At 31.2% G+C, this 23,665-nt stretch overlaps 1 protein-coding gene across 1 annotated transcript in view; it reads left to right on the top strand.

Annotated features, from left to right (window-relative positions):
- LOC139502047 (exosome complex component 10-like) overlaps positions 1-23,464 on the top strand; it is a 29,379-nt gene extending 5,915 nt beyond the window's left edge. Inside the window, exons 5-22 of the mRNA XM_071291367.1 lie at positions 728-887; positions 1,414-1,471; positions 1,963-2,038; positions 2,259-2,369; positions 4,228-4,371; positions 5,716-5,906; positions 6,532-6,688; positions 7,149-7,297; positions 8,096-8,258; positions 10,966-11,101; positions 12,922-13,022; positions 13,433-13,507; positions 14,189-14,224; positions 16,075-16,153; positions 17,103-17,173; positions 20,398-20,584; positions 21,607-21,683; positions 23,356-23,464. Coding sequence (XP_071147468.1) covers positions 728-887; positions 1,414-1,471; positions 1,963-2,038; positions 2,259-2,369; positions 4,228-4,371; positions 5,716-5,906; positions 6,532-6,688; positions 7,149-7,297; positions 8,096-8,258; positions 10,966-11,101; positions 12,922-13,022; positions 13,433-13,507; positions 14,189-14,224; positions 16,075-16,153; positions 17,103-17,173; positions 20,398-20,584; positions 21,607-21,683; positions 23,356-23,451 — 2,067 coding nt within the window. The 3' untranslated portion in view covers positions 23,452-23,464. The remainder of the gene's footprint in view (positions 1-727; positions 888-1,413; positions 1,472-1,962; positions 2,039-2,258; positions 2,370-4,227; positions 4,372-5,715; positions 5,907-6,531; positions 6,689-7,148; positions 7,298-8,095; positions 8,259-10,965; positions 11,102-12,921; positions 13,023-13,432; positions 13,508-14,188; positions 14,225-16,074; positions 16,154-17,102; positions 17,174-20,397; positions 20,585-21,606; positions 21,684-23,355) is intronic.
- The last annotated feature ends 201 nt before the right edge of the window (positions 23,465-23,665 follow it).

The following is a 23,665-nucleotide window of genomic DNA, read 5'->3' as shown; positions in this document are numbered from 1 at the left end:
TTTAAGTGTGGCCTAGCCTTTGCTGAAAAGATAAATAGATAATGAAATAAATCTTCTGAACTTGATCATTGTGTTCTCTAGTGAACTCAGATACTTTGATAGCAGTCATTAGCCTGATATCCCCCTAGAGGCATTAAAAAAGTAACTTTGAGGGTCCTGTAGAAAAAGTGAATTATTTACAGTACAAAATTGACAAAGACTTGCAAAACCAAAATGAATATGAAGACATTTTTCACTGATTGTGATTGGCATAATTTACCATGGAGAAGATTATTTGACCAAGTTATTTTAGCATCATAGAACAAGTAGTGGAGATTCCTGATTGAGGAGTTATGACAACCAATACATTTCATGAAACAAAAGACTCTTTTTGACTAGATCAAAATACACTAAAAGCTTTTGATTGACAGTGGGAAATCTGTCAAAAGTTTAAAGTACACTGACAACCTGCAATACAATAAACAAGTATCTTTTTGCAGTAATCCTTGACTCAATTCCAGTTTGATGAGCAAAAACAGAAAAATAAAAGCATTCATATAATGAAATTTTGAAGTCAGACTAGGATTTTGTAGTGATAGATTTATTTGCAACTTATTTTTTTTTTATTTCATTGACCGATTGTTTTATTTTGTTGTTATGACTCATTATTAATAAAATCAGCATTTGTTTTAAATATGACTCATTATTAATAAAATCAGCATTTGTTTTAATTAAATTTTTTTTCCAGTCTTCACCTGGACAGGGAAATAATTTGTCCAGTTACAGATTATTGACAGCAAGAAATATACAACGACCTCAGATGAGATTTAGAGACAAAATTGATAATGTAAATAGACCTTTTGTACCCTGCATTCGATACAAACCAAATGCTATGAAGACATTAGAAGGTATTATTATGTATTACGAAACATATATACCCTGTATACTGTGAATATAGAAATTAATTGTGATGTTATAATTATTGTGAAAAATGGAACAGGTTATAATCACAATAATTCTTCTAATCTTTGTGATCTTGTATTGGGAATTCGAACAGGGATACAATGATACTAATTTTTAAGAAATGCCAAGTAACTGACCTTATTGAATAGTGATCTATTTAGTTCTCCCTATACCAATACCTTTATTCTCATAACCATTGCAGGTACATAGGAAGTTATATGTACATAAATATGCATCTATATATAAAATAATATATATACAATACAGTGGTTTCAAAATAATATACATTTTAGCCAGGAGGACCCACTTGTTTATTTATACACTTACTTATGAACTAACATAATTCTTTTTAGCTCTGACTTTTTGTTTAGTTTGCTCATCAATTTTTAATAAAATTTTAGTGTAGTAACAGGAGCCAAATAGTGCTTATAATTTTGTCATAGTATATTAAATCTGAAGTAATTATTTCAGAAAGCTTACAATTACCTGAGGATATCACACCAGAAATGACAGAAAATCCAGCATTTCAGTAAGTTATTTAAAATCTGTTCAATCCCTGTCATTAACAGAATTTTGAGTCTTTAAAAGTCAACTTTATGAAAAAATAAGTTATTTTAAACATTTGCCACCAAAATACCTCATTTTAATATCCTTTACAATGTGTACTTTATTCTTGAAAAAAATGTCAACTTATTTTGTGAAATAGTAAATACTGCCTCTTTGAACATTTTTCAATTTGAAGTAAGGAAAGAAAGGTCTTCAAATTTTTGAAAATATAAATAATTGCCATGAAAGACCTCAGCAGACATTGCTTTTGTATAACAAAATATTCATCAAACTTGAGATAACAGTCTTAATTTGAACGAAATTCAAATCTTATTATCTAGTCAATTTCAAATCTATTTTTTTATAATTTAAATAAAAATGTATTTAAATGTTTGATATTATTAGTAACAAGTATGAAATACTGAATCAGTTTTATAACATTAGTTATGTTTATGACTTTATTAATAATTTCAGGTATCCTCATCCATATCAACATGAACTGGCCCATCTTAAACCTTTACAGAAATCTCTCAACGTATCAGCACCTATGGTAAATATTTCTTTGCAGTATCAGCATATTCAAGAAGAAAAAATAGTCATTGAAAACTATTCATCACATTTTGTAATTGACAGTTAAATTATAGGACTCAATTATGTTGGTTATTATACATACAATTCAAGTAATGTCTAACGTTATTGAAAAATTGTGTCGGACATCTAACATATCTTTTAAATGCTTTAGGAAATCTATTTCACTGTTGTCATTGTAGGACCCCAAGCCTCTAGCTGAAACAGAATGTATGATAGTCACAAATCTTGAAGAACTAAAAGATTTGTGTAACACACTCATGACGCAAGAAGAAATAGCCATTGATTTAGAGGTAAATAATATGAACACAAATTGAGATCTTAAACCTCTCAACAATTGTTCTAAATTGTTATTCTAATGCAACATTGCTTTTAATGTTCATATTTATTGGATAACATCACCAATTTTCTTGTCATCAATTTACAATTGATGCTATGAAAAGAAAGCACAAGTGCATACGAGGTATGGCAGATTTTATTGATGTTGTTTTCTGCCAGATTTTATTAGAATGTAGATAACGGTATTATATTTTAAGTAGGGATTGCACCGAGTACTCAAGTATTCAGGTAATCGGTCGGAAGCCAGAGTACTCAAGTACACTTTTAGTACTCAGATACTCTTTTGCCTGTTATAAATCTTGAGATAGTTCTCACATTTCCGCTCACTTTAGTTCTCTTGAAATATCCCCTTCGTAATACTATTTTGAATTCATTACCAACAATAATTCGATTATCCTGAGACTTCTATTTGGTACTAGCATATAGTAGTCCGTTCCTTTCCGAGGAGAAGTTGTCAAGGGCACTACTTGTAAAAAAAAATTGAAACTCAAACAGTCTTTCATCTGAAGTTCTTGACTAGATTATATTCTAAACAAGAATAAATTTAAAGTGCCCTTTGGTGAACCCTACTGATTAGAGACATTTTGAACGGTGTTTGTACACGAATCAACACTTTCATGGATTAATAACTCATCACAAGCCGTAAACTTACCTTTGTTTGTTAAACGAGACTTCTATGTATAAGTTATTGGTATGATATGTACGTTTAAATTAATTTAATTACTCTTTGTTTGAAACTTAATTATTGTTTAATTTACATTTAAAGAGAGGCGACAGTCAAACTCATAAGTTGAAAATCAACTGACAATGCCCCATGATGGCTAACATTTGAGGAAAAACACAAACAGACAAACATAGTGCAAAAAAACAAAACACAGAAAACTGAAGACTGAGCAACACGAACAAGCACAAGTAATTTGAAGTCCTATATTGTTGTTGACAAATTAATGAACAAGTGGTAATATAAAAAATACCAACTCAACAGGAACAGATGACACTTATTGTCTACTTTGTCAGACTTTTATATGCAAATATTTATGGTTTTATTGGCATGTTTCTAAATTGGTTCATGAACACCTACACAAACAATAATTGCTATTATGATAGGTTATTAGTAGAAACGGCGGTCAAGTATTCATTGTTAAATTGACACAAAAAAGGAGGTCAGATACACTTAACAGAGGATCAAGTTATTTTTGTAGTACGTTTGTCTTTTTGTTAATAAGTGTATGAAGGTAAAAACAAAAACACTGCATCCCACCTAAAATCTTTACTTTTCAATAGACATTTAAGATTCATCGGAGTACTTGAGCACTCGCAAGTATCATGACCGAGTGTTAAATTTCAAATCTTTTGACATCCCTAATTTTAAGCTCCAATGGTATCAATTGGTGATTTGATGGTAGTAAATACTGGTTTATTGGCTCTGCTTACAAGACACCAGTAAAATTAATTTGAGACCATAAAATCACCAAGTGATACCGTCAGTGCTTAAAATACAATACTGTTATATTCTAAAGAGTATAACAGAATTGTGCAAAAAAGGTCCCCCAGAAATAGTTGTACTACATTTTATATGTTTAAGGATGCGTTTCTAGACATTAAATACATATACTGGTAGCCATTTTTTTTGAAAGAGTACAAGTGAAACCATTGATAACTGTGTCTTTGTCTTTGAAAATGCAAAGACAAAATATTATGTTAATTTAAGATTTGTTTTGTGATTCAACTTCAAAATAAACTAACAGAAAAGAAAAGAATTACTCATAAGATTCTAAATATGTTATTAACTTAGTTATTGTTTTATTTCAGCACCATTCGTACAGATCATTTCAAGGATTGACGTGTCTGATGCAGATCTCTACCAGAACCAATGACTATATTATTGATACATTAGAACTTCGGAATGAACTACATTTACTAAATGTAGTTTTTACAGATCCCTCTATATTAAAGGTATAATTATAGACTTTTTTTTCATGTTTAAAGCTAGAATTTTTTTAAATACCATTAACTTTGCATTTAAGAATTGAATGCTTCTTTTTGTAAATTTATTGGGGTGTAAAAGCGGTGACCGAAGTACATTTTGAATGAAGCGCGGTAGCACTTCATTCTAAAAATGTGCACACGGTCAACGCTTTTACAACCCTATAAAGTTATAAAAAGAAGCATTCAATACTTATAATTACATTTTTTAGCTATGATCATGAAAACACGAATTTTATATATCTTTTTTATTTAATTCACCTGTGCACTTTATTGTTGGACCACGTGTTATCATGAATGATAAGTTGTATTGAGCAATGCAACTGTTTTAAAAATACGGAATAACACATGATGTGCAGTTAACCAATCAGAATAAAGTATTATAATGAAACATACATCTAATGTAATTATTATACATTAAATGTCATTCATATCCATTCTTGTTCAGCATGTTCAGCTTTGGTGAAATATTAGATTTTGTTAGCGCATCTTTAAAACTTAGAAATGATCTTGGTGAAAGTAGGATTCAAAGGAGTTAGTTCAATAACACATAATATTGGCCCTTAAGTTCTGAAATTTTTAAGATGGGATAATGTAATGAAAATTTTATGAAACATATGTAAAAAAGTCAAAATCTTTCTTAGGCCAAAAAAAAATATATGTCTGTTTCCTGTTTCCCGACCGACCCTGACTCAAACCCCCCGACCCTAGATCTTTTTATTCAAATCCGGAAAATTCATTTCCGGTCCGATCCAGATCCGTATTTTACTATGCCCAAACAATCAAAATGGCTGCTCCCAGCACAAATGTGCTACAATTAAGGTTTAAAAAATGTCAGCACTGGGAGGATTATTCAATTAAAGCTTCTTTAAAGGGATTAAATCATTTTGGGGTACAGGACCCTAACCAAACATGACATTTAACCACCTGCAAATCTGACAGGGAGTGCAAAAAAAAAAACAAAAAAAAAAAAATCCCCGACCTACCGACCCTGATTTATTTGCCTTGGAAGCAGGAAACAGACATATATTTTTTTTTGGCCTTATAAAAGAGATTTTGAGCAATTGAGTCATTAGTGATGTTTTTGTGATGTTATAAATGTAAATGAATTTCGTCTAAATCTAATTTTTGCATAAATTCATGACAGTTTTCTAAGAAAATTTGATTGTAAATCAAATCAATATCCATTTTGAACCTCTGAAACAGGGTCAAATGAAAAGTGATCAGTGTCCAAGCAATCGTTTTAATCATGTTTGTTCAAGTTCAAGGAGAACATTGTATAAACTATGAATTAATGTTAATTATCTGTTTTAGGTGTTACATGGTGCAGATATGGACATCGGCTGGTTGCAAAGAGATTTAGGGTTGTATATTATCAACATGTTTGATACAGGACAGGCTGCTAGAGTGTTGAATATGGCACGGCACTCCCTGGCACATTTGTTACAGGTTTATTGTCAGGTAGAGGCAGATAAACAGTATCAGTTAGCTGATTGGAGAATAAGGTAATTGAATATAGTAAATAAATATAAGAAGATGTGGTATGAGAGCCAATGAGACAACTCTCCATCCAAGTCACATTTGAAAAGAAAAACCATTATAGGTCAATTCACAGTCTTCAACACGAAGCCTTGGCTCATACTTAACAGTAAGCTATAAAGGGCTCCAAAATATTACTAGTGTTAAACCATTCAAATGGGAAAACCAATGGTCAAGTCTATAAAAAAAAAAGAGAAACCATTATGAAACACATCAACAAAAAGCAACTACTGAACCTCAGGTTCCTGACTTAGGACAGGTGTAAACAAATGCAGCTGGTTTATACATTTTAATAGCTATAGGTTAAGTGTAGTCATATGACTGCAAAATTTATCCTTTATAACCAATAAAACGAACTGTACATGGCTATAAACATTAATCATGATCACAATGAAGACTTTAAAATCTAAACCATAAAAGTTACTGTTGCAGAACTCTGACAAAGAAATAAAAAACTGACTGTATATCTGTCTGTTTGCTTTATTACAAGTATAAATACAACTTTTGTGGTGAAATCTGCATAATCACTTGTGCAAAGGGTAGACAATTCACCATTAATGAGGGGAGATAATTCTTTTAATATTTTTACAGACCACTCCCTGAAGAATTAATCAAGTATGCGAGAGAAGACACCCACTATTTACTGTATATCTATGACAAGATGAGAAATGAATTGATTGAGAGAGGAAATGAACAGAATAATCTCCTTCATTCTGTTATTCAGAAGAGTACTAGAGTCTGTTCACAGGTTAGTATCAGTTGGGTAGAAAATGTAAAGAGTCATTGTAAGGTTAAGCAAGGTTAGAAAGCTCAAAAAACAGGGACAAAAGATACCAGAGGGACAGTCAAACTCCTAAATCGAAAATAAACTGACAACGCCATGGCTAAAAATGAAAAAGACAAACAAACAAACAATAGTACACATGACACAACATATAAAACTAAAGAATAAACAACAGGAACCCCACCAAAAACTAGGGGTGATCTCAAGTGCTCCTTAAGGGTAAAAATATCCTGCTCCACATGTGGTACCAATCATGTTGCTCATGTCATTACAAATAATAGCCTGGTAAATAGTTGTGGTTCAGTATTTATGTAAGCTTTCCAGGAGAAGGTATAACTTATCATTTAGTAAGCTCAAGACGTTCAAATGAAAAAAGTACCCAATGTTTTTCTTTGTTTTGAAAGAAGAATTTCCTTGATTATAGGTGTACAGAAAACCTATATACACAGATGGTTTATACATGGAATTATACAAGAAGAGTAAGAAAGTGTTCAACTCTAGACAATTGGCTGCATTAAAAAACTTATATTCCTGGAGAGACAGAATAGCCAGAGTGGAGGATGAAAGTATAGGGTATATATGTTTTAACCCCGCCACATTAATTATGTATGTGCCTGTCCCAAGTCAGGAGCCTGTAATTCAGTGGTTGTCGTTTGTTTATGTGTTACATATTTGTTTTTACATAAATAAGGCCGTTAGTTTTCTCGTTTGAATTGTTTTACATTGTCTTATCGGGGACTATTATAGCTGACTATGCTGTATGGGCTTTGCTCATTGTTGAAGGCCGTACAGTGACCTATAGTTGTTAATGTCTGTGTCATTTTGGTCTTTTGTGGATAGTTGTCTCATTGGCAATCATACCACATCTTCTTTTTTATATTTATTATGCTTTTCCTTGTCCAAATCAGCACTGGTTTCATATTGATACTCCTTAACTGTTGTCTTTGTTTAAGGTTTAATATTATGAAATTGAGCTGATATGAAAAACAACATTTAATATGTAAAAAATAAGGAGATGAGGTTTGATTGCCAATGAGACAACTCTCCACCAGAGACAAAATGATGTAGAATTTAGATACTGTGTGTCATTGTACAGCATTCAACAATGAGTAAAACCTATACCCATTAGCAAGCTATTTGGGGCTCCTCAAATGACAAACAAGCAAGTTTGCAATGAAAAGATTAAATGTGTCTTCTTTCAGTTTGTATTTGATGAATCAAAAATCATAACAAGTCCATTATTAACAAGGTACCTTGGGTAATATCTAGAACTTATGCGATCTTGTGAAATATTTGATATGAAGAATATAATTATCTGCATGATCTGTATACAGGGGTACATGTAATTGTTTTATGTCTGTTTCTTTTCAGTTATGTATTACCAAACCACATGTTATTACAAATAAGTGAAATATTGCCAAGAGAGAGACAAGGTGTGCTAGCTTGTTGTAACCCTATACCTCCACTGGTTAGACAGTATCTGATAGAAATACACAATATTATAATGGAAGCCAGAGAAGTACCTCTTACTACAGTAAGTAATCCTATACCTCCACTGGTTAGACAGTATCTGATAGAAATACACAATATTATAATGGAAGCAAGAGAAGTTCCTCTTGCTACAGTAAGGATATTCCATATTACAGGGTTTAAGCTAGGATTTTGAGGGCTTTAGTCACTTTTGCGCGCTATTAAAATCAACCTTATTTTATGTAAAAGCAATGGACCAATGATGTATATTACTAACTTCATCTTTTGACTTAGTCAGATTTTAAGGGATTGAGGCACCAGCATGATTGGCAGTTATTGTATGATTTGACTGTATTGGCCATTATTATGGAAGATTCTGGCATGGAATCCAGAAATTTAGTTCACAATTTCTCTTCAGTTTGTTCCAGGGGTCATTCCTGATCAACAAAAGTTGGATTCTATATTTTTTAAACAAGGAATCACAGCAGAAATTAATTTGCAATGATTATTTCACTGCATAATCATTATCCTTATAAAACGTCTAAGTCGATATTTGGAAATCATTTCTATCAAGTTGGAAATGTATAAAATCCTTTTTGGAATGATAATAATGACTGAAAGGAGGTTGTCAACAAATCAACAATAGATCACGTTTACTACTTTCGGTTTAAAAATGAAACGAAAACGGGAAGTGACACGTGGATAATAAATTCAAAACGAGTCCGGATTCATCAGGAAATTATCATTTTTCGATTTAAATTCCTTAAGTAAGAGATATATATAAATTTGTCTCTCGTTTAATTGATTCTAAATGATTTCATATTTTACGTTTTTAATGTCTATAAATAGTCAAAGGAATACTTTCACGCATGCGTAGAACACAATACAGGAAGCACCTGTTTAAAACATATCTCGTGAACTTTTTGAATAAAAACATTTAAGTTCTTTATTTTAAATGGAAATTGTCGAAAGTTTTTGATGAAAATTTAAATCAAATATGACGAAAATGCCTTCGAATGACGAATCTACGAAAAACTAACTTCAGATTGTGATCGTTTGGGAAATATTGAAATTCAAATGCGAACTGTCCGGGTTATTACATTTTTGATTAAATGACGAAATTATACTCCTGGTTGTTGAAATGCCGACTGACTGGTTTTCCTAGGGAAATAATTATGATGGTCATTCAATTATGGGGTTAATTAATAAATTACGGATAAGTGACCCATCTGATGGCGATAAGCGGATTAGTTGTAATCATAACTTGTAACACCTGTTGAAAATGTTAATTACCTGGAGGTCATAAACTTGTCAAAAACATGACGACAGGTAGATTTATAGTTTTTATTGCGAAATTTTTTTTACACTTTCAAAATTAAAGTGACGAAATTGATTTGAAATACTTTCGTCAATGAGAAAACCCTTTCGTAAAATACGAAAGTGACGAGCGCTAGCAAAATCACTGCATATTATTGCATAGCAATATAATATTTCCCACAGAAAGTAACCAAAAGTTAGCGTGCAATAAATTCCAATATTGCACTAGTGCAATAAATCTTCAAAATTCATGACGTCATCAACGACAAAATCTTAGTTTAATCCAATTTTTCTTTAAAATATTATATTGCTATACAATAAAAGGGTTATTGCATGAATATTGGGGAATATTGTCCCTCGTTGAACATATATTGCTATACAATAAAAGGGTTAATGCATGAATATTGGGGAATATTGTCCCTCGTAGAACATATATTGCTATACAATAAAAGGGTTATTGCATGAATATTGGGGAATATTGTCCCTCGTTGAACATATATTGCTACACAATAAAAGGGTTATTGCATGAATATTGGGGAATATTGTCCCTCGTTGAACATATATTGCTACACAATAAAAGGGTTATTGCATGAATATTGGGGAATATTGTCCCTCGTTGAACATATATTGCTATACAATAAAAGGGTTATTGCATGAATATTGGGGAATATTGTCCCTCGTAGAACATATATTGCTATACAATAAAAGGGTTATTGCATGAATATTGGGGAATATTGTCCCTCGTTGAACATATATTGCTATACAATAAAAGGGTTATTGCATGAATATTGGGGAATATTGTCCCTCATTGAACATATATTGCTATACAATAAAAGGTTTAATTCATGAATATTGGGGAATATTGTCCCTCATTGAACATATATTGCACTCGCAAGCTCGTGCAATATAAAATTCTACTCTGGACAATATTCCCCAATATTCATGCAATAACCCTATATTATTACTAATTTGTATATTTTAACTTATTTGAATGGATCAGGGATATTCACATGTTGATCTATATTTTTGAAGGTAGATAGAAAACCTCAGATAACAAAAGTGATATTGCACAGTCATTTTTATATTATCACAATGCAGATATATTAAATGAACACTGAAAACATTTTTTAAGATCTATATTAAAAGGATTTCTGAAATTTGGTTTTAGGGTTTATATAGGTCAGCTTTACCGTTGATGGCGCAGCAAGCCAACAAAATACATCTAAAATATTCAAAGAATTGAGCTTCTGGATTCAAAAGTCTTATCATGAAGACTGGATGCATTTTCAGATTCATCACTCACCCATTTACTCTTTTCCGAACACTTACATCATTTACACATTGATATTAACAAATAAATTATACAATAAGATGCGAACACTTGTTTTACAAATTGAAGACAGAAAAAAGATTGAAGTAAGAATAGAATATAGATCTTATACTTATATTTTCAGGTCTCAACACCTAAAATCAAGGAACCGAGTATGTACAAACATCCCAAATATAACCCTGACAGTCTGTTAAACTGTACACATGATATGTCATACCAACAGAAGTACCAAGATCTGGGAAACACACCATGTTTACTGGGTAAGCCTAAACAATTGATATTGTTGGACTAATTTTACACCAACTTGAAATTTGTTTTCAATTTGCGACTGAACTTGTTAAAGTGGGTTGGTAGGAAAGATAAGTTTACAGAATTGTAAGGGGTTTTGAACTGCTGAATGATTCTAGATAAATTATACCCAGAGAGATCAAAATGTTTGTAGTCCAGTCAAACTAAGTTTGAACCGCAAACTAATTGCAACATGATTTTTTTAACTGTAATCTATAGCATTAAGTCCAAAACCTACACAGAAAAAAGTCCCATAAAATCTAACTTGAGGAAAACTCAAATTTTGCATTTTGAATTTCTTATGGAAATTAACATTGGAAAGGGAGTTAACTCCGCAAAATTAGTCCTTATTTGTCAGTTGTAGGTTGATTTTAATTAAATTCATGTAAAATATGATACTTTGATGGTGTAATAAGTTCGTATTTGACTACATTATATAATCTTCTGCTCATGAAATGTACAAAACCGAAGCGTTATGGGTATTTTTTTTTTTGCACATTTTTCATTAAAGAATTTCAAGTTTATGGCTTTGTGACCATTTTAAAAAAAATAATGTTAATATTTGGTATTGTTTATATCTGTCAATTATATTTGTTCAGCATCTATCTGTTAAAAGAAACTTTAAAACTACAAAAAGAAGATATGCTAAATTAGTTTTATTCAATTTGAGATTTTTTACCATGACATGCTGAAAAATCTAATAAACGGTCAACTAATGAATTATGAAATCTAGGTTGTAGCTTGATAAAAGATACACATTAAGAGTTGTTTGTTATACTCTCAAGACGGCTAAAATATCAAGAATCAATACGTTCTGTTGAATAGAAGCGGAAAAGTTATAATTTTGTATCAATTTTTATTGTTATTTCTGTTTTTTTGGCAGAGTTAGCTCCCATATCAATGCAAATCTCCATAGGACTTTTAAGATCATTATTTTTTAGTTCCCCTCAAGTTAGATTTTATGGAACTTTTTTCTGTGTATATTTGAGTTATAATGCTAAAGATTAAATCTTAACAATCTTCTGTTGCAATTACTTCAAGGTTAGGGTCAAATTTATGCTAGATTGACCAGACTATTGCAAAAACTGCAAAAACTGATTTTCAAAATTGTAACATCTGGAACATAGGCTGTTGATACCCTACAATATATCTTTGTTCAAACTTATAGAATTACTTAATTGATAAAATATATATAGCCTTGCTGAATTCAAAACACTTTTATGCATTGTAGATTTACTTTCATAATCAGCATAAAGTTTTTTCCTATATCTTTATTGAGCAAGTCAAATTATTAATCATATTTAGCATTGTAGCTTATTCTCAAAATATATCATGTAATGGTCACAATGCCAATGGATTTATAATTATTATGTTTTGTTGATTTTGTGGGTATAGATGAACAACACATTTAATTGTTCAACGAGATAAACAAAAAATTATACAAGCTAATATGCAGAATTTTCTAGAAATTACAGCTAATTTCCTAATGCATGTAAAGTAAAACTTGGTTGGCTTGCTTGCTTTGTTTGTATTGTTGTTAATACAAGCTTTGTAAATAAGATTGACATCTTTAAACAATATATATAGTCATAGTTTAACCTGTATATATAATATTTGAATTTAATTTGTTGTTATCCTAATGATTGTACAATATAAAAACAAAGCAAGCAAGCTAACTTAAGTCTTGCTCTACATGCTTTAGGAAATTAGCTGTAAGTGTTCATCATGTCCATGGAACTACAAGTTTTCTGCCATCAATAAAGATAATCACATTATATTTCGTTTATTTCAGATCCTACGTTACTGAAAGAGAATCCAACCATGTTTGGAAACAGTAATGAAAATATTACTATACTGAAGAAAAAACCTTTATTAACAGTGTTTGAAAATCATGTAAGTATAAAAAAGAAGGTATGATTGCCAATGAGACAACTCTTCACAAGAGACCAAATGCCACAAAAATCAACAACCACAGGTCACCACATGGCCTCCAACGACAAGCAAAGTGCACATTTTAAAAGATTATCAATTTGAAAGATCCATTGACATGAGCTTTTTCATTAATTTAAAACAAATTGGGGGGATAATTGATGTTGTAGTTATGTTCGTTCAAACTTGTAGATATCACATCCATAGCCATGGGGGTTTGAGGGATACAAACGCCTTTGAAAACAAATAAGCACTGTTTAAGTTGAGTATGATTATATTGTCCCCCATTATTATAAATGATAGATTTGTAAAAAGGGAATATGGGATGAATATTAATGTTGGTTACTAATTGATCAACCTGTTTTGAATTTCAGTCACCTAAAGAGTTTACAAGAGCACAGAGAATGGCAGCAGCAATAACAGCCACCTTTGTTAGTCCAATTTCACAGGTAATAATTTCAGTTTTTATGCCCCACCTACGATAGTAGAGGGGCATTATGTTTTCTGGTCTGTGCGTCCGTTCGTCCGTCCGTTCGTTCGTCCGTTCGTCCGTCTGTCCCGCTTCAGGTTAAAGTTTTTGGTTGAGGTAGTTTTTGATGAAGTTGAAGTCCAATCGACTTCAAACTTAGTATACATGTTCCCTATGATATGATCTTTTAAATTTTAATGCCAAATTAGAGGGTTTACCCCAATTTCACGGTCCACTGAACATAGAAAATGATAGTGCGAGTGGGGCATTCGTGTACTGGGGACACATTCTTGTTCCTAATTTTTTGAAACAGCATCGGTGGGAAATAGGATGTCAGAAGAATTTCAGCAAGAAAATTATCCTGTATGAAATATGACATTATATAGAAAGTACATCCCATAGTTGGTTTCAACCAAATGTTATGAAACTTATAGTACACAATGTTTATTACCACAAAATCAGATCAAGTTGAAATTTGGGTAACGTTACTTTTACCGTTCTTCAGTTCTGTCCCTTTATAACTTTATGTGATATGCAAGCGTGGGCATCATCTGTGTCCCATGGAAACATTACCCCTTAATTTTTCTTGTATTCCAGGAAGGTTATAATTTGGTGATGTAATAAAAAAATAACTAATATTTATGCATAAATTTTTTTACAGTATCTTCCAGAAACTAAAGATGGTAAACATGAGCAGGTAAGTTGTTAAGTCAATTACATTGTACATAAAAATCTTTAATGCTATATCAGTGATATTTCTTTTTAAGCACACCCGTATTGTAAAGTATGATGCTATATGAGGGTTGTAATAGGTGTTTCTTCATGAGGAATAATGGTAAAAATTCTTTCCAAATGACTTTAACAGTAATTTTTTGGTGCATGACAATAAAATGAACACTTTCTTTTAGACGATAAAAAAATTGTCTGATTTTGACAAATCACATTATTTTTTTTCCAAAAATTACTGTAATGATAATTATTTAAGACCTGTGACTAATCCTGTTAACGATATTTTGACAAATCAGGGTAAAATTTAAACCAATTTGACACTAATTGTAGCCAAAAATGACCATTTCATGTCTGAAGATAAAGGGCATTGCTACCCTCCTAGATAAGCTACTTAGTGACATTGAAGTCACTATGGCCTACATGTTTTGACAGATCATTTTTTTGTGTAGATCTCATTCTCAGGAACTGTGATGATATGTTACATGTAATGACATATTGAGATCTCATTCTCAGGAACTGTGATGATATATTACATGTAATGACATATTGAGATCTCATTCTCAGGAACTGTGATGATATATTACATGTAATGACATATTGAGATCTCATTCTCAGGAACTGTGATGATATATTACATGTAATGACATATTGAGATCTCATTCTCAGGAACTGTGATGATATATTACATGTAATGACATATTGAGATCTCATTCTCAGGAACTGTGATGATATATTACATGTAATGACATATTGAGATCTCATTCTCAGGAACTGTGATGATATATTACATGTAATGACATATTGAGATCTCATTCTCAGGAACTGTGATGATATATTACATGTAATGACATATTGAGATCTCATTCTCAGGAACTGTGATGATATATTACATGTAATGACATATTGAGATCTCATTCTCAGGAACTGTGATGATATATTACATGTAATGACATATTGAGATCTCATTCTCAGGAACTGTGATGATATATTACATGTAATGACATATTGAGATCTCATTCTCAGGAACTGTGATGATATATTACATGTAATGACATATTGAGATCTCATTCTCAGGAACTGTGATGATATATTACATGTAATGACATATTGAGATCTCATTCTCAGGAACTGTGATGATATATTACATGTAATGACATATTGAGATCTCATTCTCAGGAACTGTGATGATATATTACATGTAATGACATATTGAGATCTCATTCTCAGGAACTGTGATGATATATTACATGTAATGACATATTGAGATCTCATTCTCAGGAACTGTGATGATATATTACATGTAATGACATATTGAGATCTCATTCTCAGGAACTGTGATGATATATTACATGTAATGACATATTGAGATCTCATTCTCAGGAACTGTGATGATATATTACATGTAATGACATATTGAGATCTCATTCTCAGGAACTGTGATGATATATTACATGTAATGACATATTGAACATCAGTTTGAAGGTCTCCTCTCTTGTAAGGATATTTTGACTTTTTTGAAGGGTGACCTTTACATATGCATGAAGGTTAAACAGTATATATATTATTTATTCGTCTTTCTACTGTGCTACTGAAAATCTATTAACAGGACCTGTGCACCAATTTTTTTTTTTTAATAATTTTATTCAGAAGTTGCTGTAAGAAAAATCGATGCTCTATTTTGTATTTTGACTGTTGCAGAAAAATTTATCAGCAGTACTTTATGACTTTAATTGCACTTATATGGAACAGTATAGATGTTTTAATTTCTATTATATTTGAAATATTATTTTACAAAATTTTGTTTAATTTTGACTATAGGTGTTTAATAACTGGATGTTAATGAAACACACAGCAGTGAAGCGAAAAGAAACACCCCCTACTCCTGCAACATCTTCAGGTAGGTGTAATGATTAAAGGAAGCAATTCAAGTGTGTGGTGATGGGAGTACCATCACAATATCTATAAAACAATGAGAGAAAAAAATATTGCTGAGAGCAACAAAAGGCAAGAGCTTGACTTGTCAGATCAGAATGAAGCCTAAAAACAACTGTATCCAGACTTGGCAGAACCATGAAATCACATGTATCCAGGAAAATGTAAGGTTTCCACAATCCACCAACATTGGTATTACATAAATAAATGAATCCACAGAACTTTCCGATAGGTTCCATACAACTTGTAATTCAAAACAAATTACTACTAGTGAATAATTATAGTTTTCAAAAAACTAAAGTTTAGTCTCTTTTCAAGACTTTATTTACTAATTCCAACAAGAGGACAAATTTGCTACCATATATATTACAAAATAATGCTACCAAAACCATAATAACTCTTTAGTAAAATAAAAGGTAAGAATGCAGAATTTGCATTAGGAAGATATTTATACCCCCTGCTTTAAAAAAAGGGGGGTATACTGTTTTACCTCTGTCCATCCCTCAGTCAGTCCGTCCGTCCATCCCATGATTTCGTCACATTTTTCTCAGGAACTACATTACAGGTATTTCTGAAATTTGGTTTCAATATTTATATAAGTCAGTTATACCATGTGATGCGTTTTCAGATTCATCACTCAACAACTTCCTGTTCACCGAACACTTATATAATTTTACACATGATAGCCAAGTTGAAAATTTTCGTCACAATTTTCTGAAGAACTACAATATAAGGATTTCTAAAATTTGGTTTCAGATTTTATATAAGTCAGCTAAACTGAATGGGCTTTCAGATTCATCACTTAACAACTTACTGTTTACCGAAATATTTTGGCGGGGTATCATCAGTGAGCAGTAGCTGGCAGTTTCACTTGTTTGTTATTCTTACCATGATGTTTAATTTTTTATTTTTAGGACCACCTGCTGCTAAGCGACAAAAGGTTGAAGTTAAAGATACTGGAGATTTGTTACAACCGTTTGGAAAGGTATGTAAAAAGTTAAAGTGTGCATTTACATAAACAGCCTTTGATATACAGTAAATTCAGAAATTCTGGTCTGCATTAGTTTTAGAGTTTTTATACGACCGCAAAATTTGAAAAATTTTTCGTCGTATATTGCTATCACGTTGGCGTCGTCGGCGTCGTTGGCGGCGTCGTCGGCGTCCGAATACTTTTAGTTTTCGCACTCTAACTTTAGTAAAAGTGAATAGAAATCTATGAAATTTTAACACAAGGTTTATGACCACAAAAGGAAGGTTGGGATTGATTTTGGGAGTTTTAGTCCCAACATTTTAGGAATTAGGGGCCAAAAAGGGCCCAAATAAGCATTTTCTTGGTTTTCGCACTATAACTTTAGTTTAAGTAAATAGAAATCTATGAAATTTTGACATAAGGTTTATGACCACAAAAGAAAGGTTGGGATTGATTTTGGGAGTTTTGGTTCCAACAGTTTAGGAATTAGGGGCCAAAAAGGGACCCAAATAAGCATTTTTTTTGGTTTTCGCACCATAACTTTAGTATAAGTAAATAGAAATCTATGAAATTTAAACACAAGGTTTATGACCATAAAAGGAAGGTTGGTATTGATTTTGGGAGTTTTGGTCCCAACAGTTTAGGAATAAAGGGCCCAAAGGGTCTAGATTTAAACTTTGTTTGATTTTATCAAAAATTGAATAATTGGGGTTCTTTGATATGCCGAATCTAACTGTGTATGTAGATTCTTAATTTTTGGTCCCGTTTTCAAATTGGTCTACATTAAGGTCCAAAGGGTCCAAAATTAAACTTAGTTTGATTTTAACAAAAATTGAATCCTTGGGGTTATTTGATATGCTGAATCTAAAAATGTACTTAGATTTTTTATTATTGGCCCAGTTTTCAAGTTGGTCCAAATCGGGGTCCAAAATTAAACTTTGTTTGATTTCATCAAAAATTGAATAATTGGGGTTCTTTGATATGCCAAATCTAACTGTGTATGTAGATTCTTAATTTTTGGTCCCGTTTTCAAATTGGTTTACATTAACGTCCAAAGGGTCCAAAATTAAACTAAGTTTGATTTTAACAAAAATTAAATTCTTGGGCTTATTTGATATGCTTTATCTAAATATGTACTTTGATTTTTGATTATGGGCCCAGTTTTCAAGTTGGTCCAAATCAGGATTCCATATCAAGTATTGTGCAATAGCAAGAAATTTTCAATTGCACAGTATTGCACAATAGCAAGAAATATCTAATTGCACAATATTGTGCAATAGCAATTAATTTTCAATTGGAGTTATCTTTCTTTGTATAGAATAGTAGTTGATAATATATGTTGGAAATTTACCAGACATGACTATGATGTCATTTTCTATTTTTATTTGCCAATAACTTTATGTAAATAACTTCATTGGAAATTTGCCAATATAAAATGTTGCTGATGAAGCTTTTTTTCCTTATCTTATCTAAAATGTTTTTAGATAATGTATGTTGGACATTTGCCAGACATGACTATGATGTCATTTTCTATTTTTATTTGCCAATAACTTTATGTAAATAACTTCATTGGAAATTTGCCAATATAAAATGTTGCTGATGAAGTTTTTTTTTATTGTTTTATACAATAAACAATGTATATTCACTTTTACTACCAACCAATCTTTACCATTCAGTGATAACAAGCACTTTATTTTACATTTTAATATCTTATGATGTATTTAAAAGAGTAGTTATTGTTGCAAACTCCATTAGAAATTTGAATTGATATCAGTTTTGGAAAAAGGGAAACGGGGATGTGAAAAAAAGGGGGGGGGGTTTAAATTTTTCTCAATTCAGATTTCATAAATAAAAAGAAAATTTCTTCAAACATTTTTTTTGAGAGGATTAATATTCAACAGCATAGTGAATTGCTCAAAGGCAAAAAAAAAACTTTTAAGTTCATTAGACCACATTCATTCTGTGTCAGAAACCTATGCTGTGTCAACTATTTAATTTTAGATTTAAAAAGTTTGAAGAAATCTTTAATTGATTTGTAAAATCTTGACATTTGTTTTGTGTAAAAAAAAAACATATAATGTCAAAAATTTGATCACAATCCAAATTCAGAGCTGTATCACGCTGGAATGTTTTGTCCATACTTGCCCCAACTGTTCAGGGTTCGACCTCTGCGGTCGTATAAAGCTGCGCCCTGCGGAGCACCTGGTTTAAAGAATGGACAAAAATGCGAAATTAATTATTGCAGTCTGAGGAACATTTACATCAAGATATATGTATCAAATATCAGAATATGAGATCTTCTTATTGCGATCCTCACCCATGCACATTCTTCGATTATTTATAACCTCGCAATAATTTCTGAATTTACAGTAGATAAACAATTTGACATCTGTCAACAGCATATGATTTTTTTCAATGATTGATTGATAATATGTCCATACGAAATGAATATATCCTGGTTTGTAATAGACTGATATCCATACTGTAGGACAGCACAGTTTATGCAACAAATTGTTTTTGATAAATATAAACAGGATTAACATGGTTTAATTATACTTATCATAGAACTGAAAATGAATGTTTATATTCTTACTACTTGATATCTTACATGTGGAAAAGTTTGAAACCAATTTAAAAAAAACACTTATCACAATAAACAGCAACTACATAATCAAAGTTCTTGTAAGCACTGAAGGGTAAATATTGCTTCAATTTATCAGTGGGAAGTAAAATTAAATATGGCATTGTATAAAGCATTGGTTGGAGTTGATTCAATTACAATTATGGATAATGGGAAATAACTCCAATTTTTAAAGATGACTTAAACATTGACATCATTTATATATTTTTAGAACAGATATAAGATTCCTGCAACAAAAGTTGTAATTTTCTTAACAGGTGTAACACCATTTTGTGACTTGAATATCTCAGTATATATTACACTGATAAAATTTTTAATGTTCATGGATAGGATGTATAGAATGTTATAATCAATGCACTATATTTTGTGTATCAAAAAGGAAGTGATACATGTAAGTCTTGGAAGATTTAAATATCAAGTCAGCAACATGGTTCTCGTTAAGATGCGTATATGGATTTCATGCAATTTTACTCTAAAATTACATTATGACACATTTCTATAAAATAGATGTTAAAAAAGGGTCAATGATTGAAATATTTTATGCTCTGCTATAGTTGTTTATATAAGCCCTAAACTCTAGTTTTAACATATTTTGAAGCTCAAAAGTGCTCATGGAAGAATTCTTGGTAAAGATACAGATATTGAGACAAGCAGAAAGAAAAAAAAGAAGAGGAAAATGGAAGAAGAAGGAGAATTACAATTAGAGGAAGTGGAGGAGGAGGAGGAGCCTGCAGAAGACTTTACACCATACGATTACAGCAAAGTTAATTTGAATATATTTGAAGGTTTGGACATTTCTGTTGTTTTTCATATTACAGTGTAACCTGTGATATCTGACGCACTGGGGGACCAGAAAAAAATGTCGGATTAAGCAGGGTGTTGGAATATTCTGTTTTTTTCTTCACGGATAAGCATATTTTCGGATCATGAAAATGTGTCGGTTAAAGCAAGATGTTGGAATACTCAGGTGTCGGATTAGGCAGGTTGCACTGTACATTTGAAATTTATTAAATATGGGTAAATTCAGAAGTTGCCTGACCCCCTAAAATTTTTACACTATTTAATCAAACAATATTGAACAATAATATTATTCATTGATATAAAGTTAGACAGTACCGAAAGATATAACAAATGCGCAGCATCTAATTTTATAAACTTTAAATTGAAAATGTCATAGTGTCACATGATCTCTGAAGTAGTTGTTTTTTGTCCAATTTTGGTGATTAAATTTGCGTGAAACTGTTATAAATTAGCTTTAATTTATACCTTTTAAATTTGATTTGTTTTTTCTCTCACAACTATTATTAAAATAGCAAATGGTTATATATTAATAAGTATGAAAAAAGAGCAGCAACAATATTTTTAAAACACGTTACATTTTGGAAACAACTTTCATCTCTTTCACTTTTACACCAGAAAGTCAGAAATTTTCAGATGCTTATCATTGTGAAAGTTGTGACAAGCTATATGTTGCTAAAAAAAGATATATGCCGCAAAAAACAAACTTACAATTTACATAAATTTTAAAATTATTATTTTTATGCAACATTAGAAAATCGAAAAACTTGTGGTTGTGTTGATTGTTGAGCAATCACTTAAATAAATTAAACTAATAATTTTTGAACTTACACTTATTGAGCTACCAATATCAGAGGAAGTGCTAACTGCCAATCGTTTTTAAAGAGATTTTACTTTTAATACTCTTAAAAGGTAATAACATTCACAAGTTTCTCAATTTATGTTTTTTTTTTAATGGGCAGCATATAATCCAAGTATTTTACTAAATATTTTCATTATTTCACTGTAGGAGGGACCTCTAAAGAAGGGAAGAAAAAAGTCTTTGATCCAAATGCAGGAATGAGAAGAAGAGGAAGGGGTAGTAAGGTAAGACTATTTATCACATATTTGTTATGAAAACATTGGGTTTTACATATGTAATAACTGCAAAATTGTCCTTCTAATATTGCTGCCCGAGGCAAAAAAGTGGTTAATGGTTATTGTGGCCTGATTTCAAATGATTAAAAAACAATGGTGAATGATGACAGTGCCTGTATTGAAAATTATGGGAATTTTACTACAATTATGACCACTAGTAATGATTTTCAACCAACTATTTTCGTGATAATGACATATGTGTTTAATTACACTGATTACGAATAAAGGTGGTTAAGTTAAGCATCCAATAATTTCCGGGATGAAATTTTAAGGGACTGAATTTTCGGCTCTCCCTTGACACCATTTGCGAGTATGGTCTTGAATAAACGATGATAGTCCATCGGAAGGGGACCATAAATGGCAATCTGATGCCCCTACGAGGCGTCTCTCGCACCCGCAAAGTGGAAAGGGATTAATATAAGTTGCTAAACTTGTTTCCCTATCCACTATAAATAAATATGTTTAAACTAACTAAACTAATCCAATAATTTCATTATTCTTACCCTTCAAGATGTAAGCAAAATCAACTGCATACATACAGCCAAGGCTCTGTGTTCAAGGCCGTACATTGACCTATAATGGTTTACTTTTATAAATTGTTATTTGGATGGAGAGTTGTCTCATTGACACTCACACCACATCCTCCTATATCTATCAGGGCACATGAAACGTTTCTTTGAAGGGTTAAAAGAGGCCTATACTTTTTGACAAATACCAAGACAAAGAGGGCAAAAAAGGCATATCCTTTGGCATACTGGAAATTCAGAAATTATTATGATGTTTTTATTATTCCATGTCACACAGGTTTATAATCGCAATAATTAAAATTTGCACTTTAATTTTATTATTTTTTATTTGAAATTAACAGAATTTTTCTCAATATCACAAAAATTAAAATCACATTTTTAAAAGTCTAAAATGACTAAATCGCAATAATGGTAAATGCATGCATTATTTCTGAATTTACTGTATACCCTGGAGATCATGAAATATAAAGAATGTTCTTATAAAAGAAACACATGAAAAATATACTAGTCATCCATGACACTTATATATAAGGTGTCATTAGACCACAGAAACCCCCTGAAACCTTTACTGATTATGTTTTGAATACTAGTTCAACCACAAATATCCCATTTTTTTTTTAGATTTATGCCTAATTCTTTATTCAGTTGTAAACCCATTTTAGTGCATACAACACTAATATAAAATTTGCACTCTCCATAGTGTGAATTCACATTAGAAGAAATATAATTTTATTCATTTTTCTAAGTGTACAAATATAGATCTAGATAGAAGATATTGTGTAAGTTGTAGTAGATACTGTGGACTCATTTATTTCCATGGTTACCAATTTTAGTTGTTAAAGGAAAACTTTAATATATGTTTATGGATATTAAACATGTTAAATGTTGTGGTTTTGCCAAAGTCTGATCACAAGCCTATATTTAATTAGTTATTCGTTGATCATTTAACTTTGTGGTTTACCTGTACCCACTTAATCCACGAAAATTGGTATCCAACTAATATTAATTAATCCACAGTATGTTGAAAGTTTTAAATATTAAAATATTCAGATACAGTATTATGTGCTAATTATAGTTTATTTGTGTAATTTTAGATTTATAAGCCACAGTTTTCTACAGCTAAATCGCAGAAGAGTTCAACATTTGGAAAAATGGACAAATCTCAAAGACAACAAATATGGCCAAAATAAAATATTCAGTCTTGATAGTTTTACCTTTCTTTACATGTATTTCTTCCAGTTTGTCCAATAACTGGTTCGTTTGAATGTAGCAGCAATTCCATGCCATAAAATTCTTGCAGTGTCATAAATCAATTAAATACCATTCAACATGCAAAACTTCCATAACATTCCATTAAAGTTTTGCATTAATAAAAACATTGCAAAACTTTCTGAAATCACGGTA

Source organism: Mytilus edulis, chromosome 13 (genome assembly GCF_963676685.1).
Source record: "Mytilus edulis chromosome 13, xbMytEdul2.2, whole genome shotgun sequence".
Lineage (NCBI taxonomy): Eukaryota > Metazoa > Mollusca > Bivalvia > Mytilida > Mytilidae > Mytilus > Mytilus edulis.
This window is presented reverse-complemented; position numbering and strand designations above follow the sequence as displayed.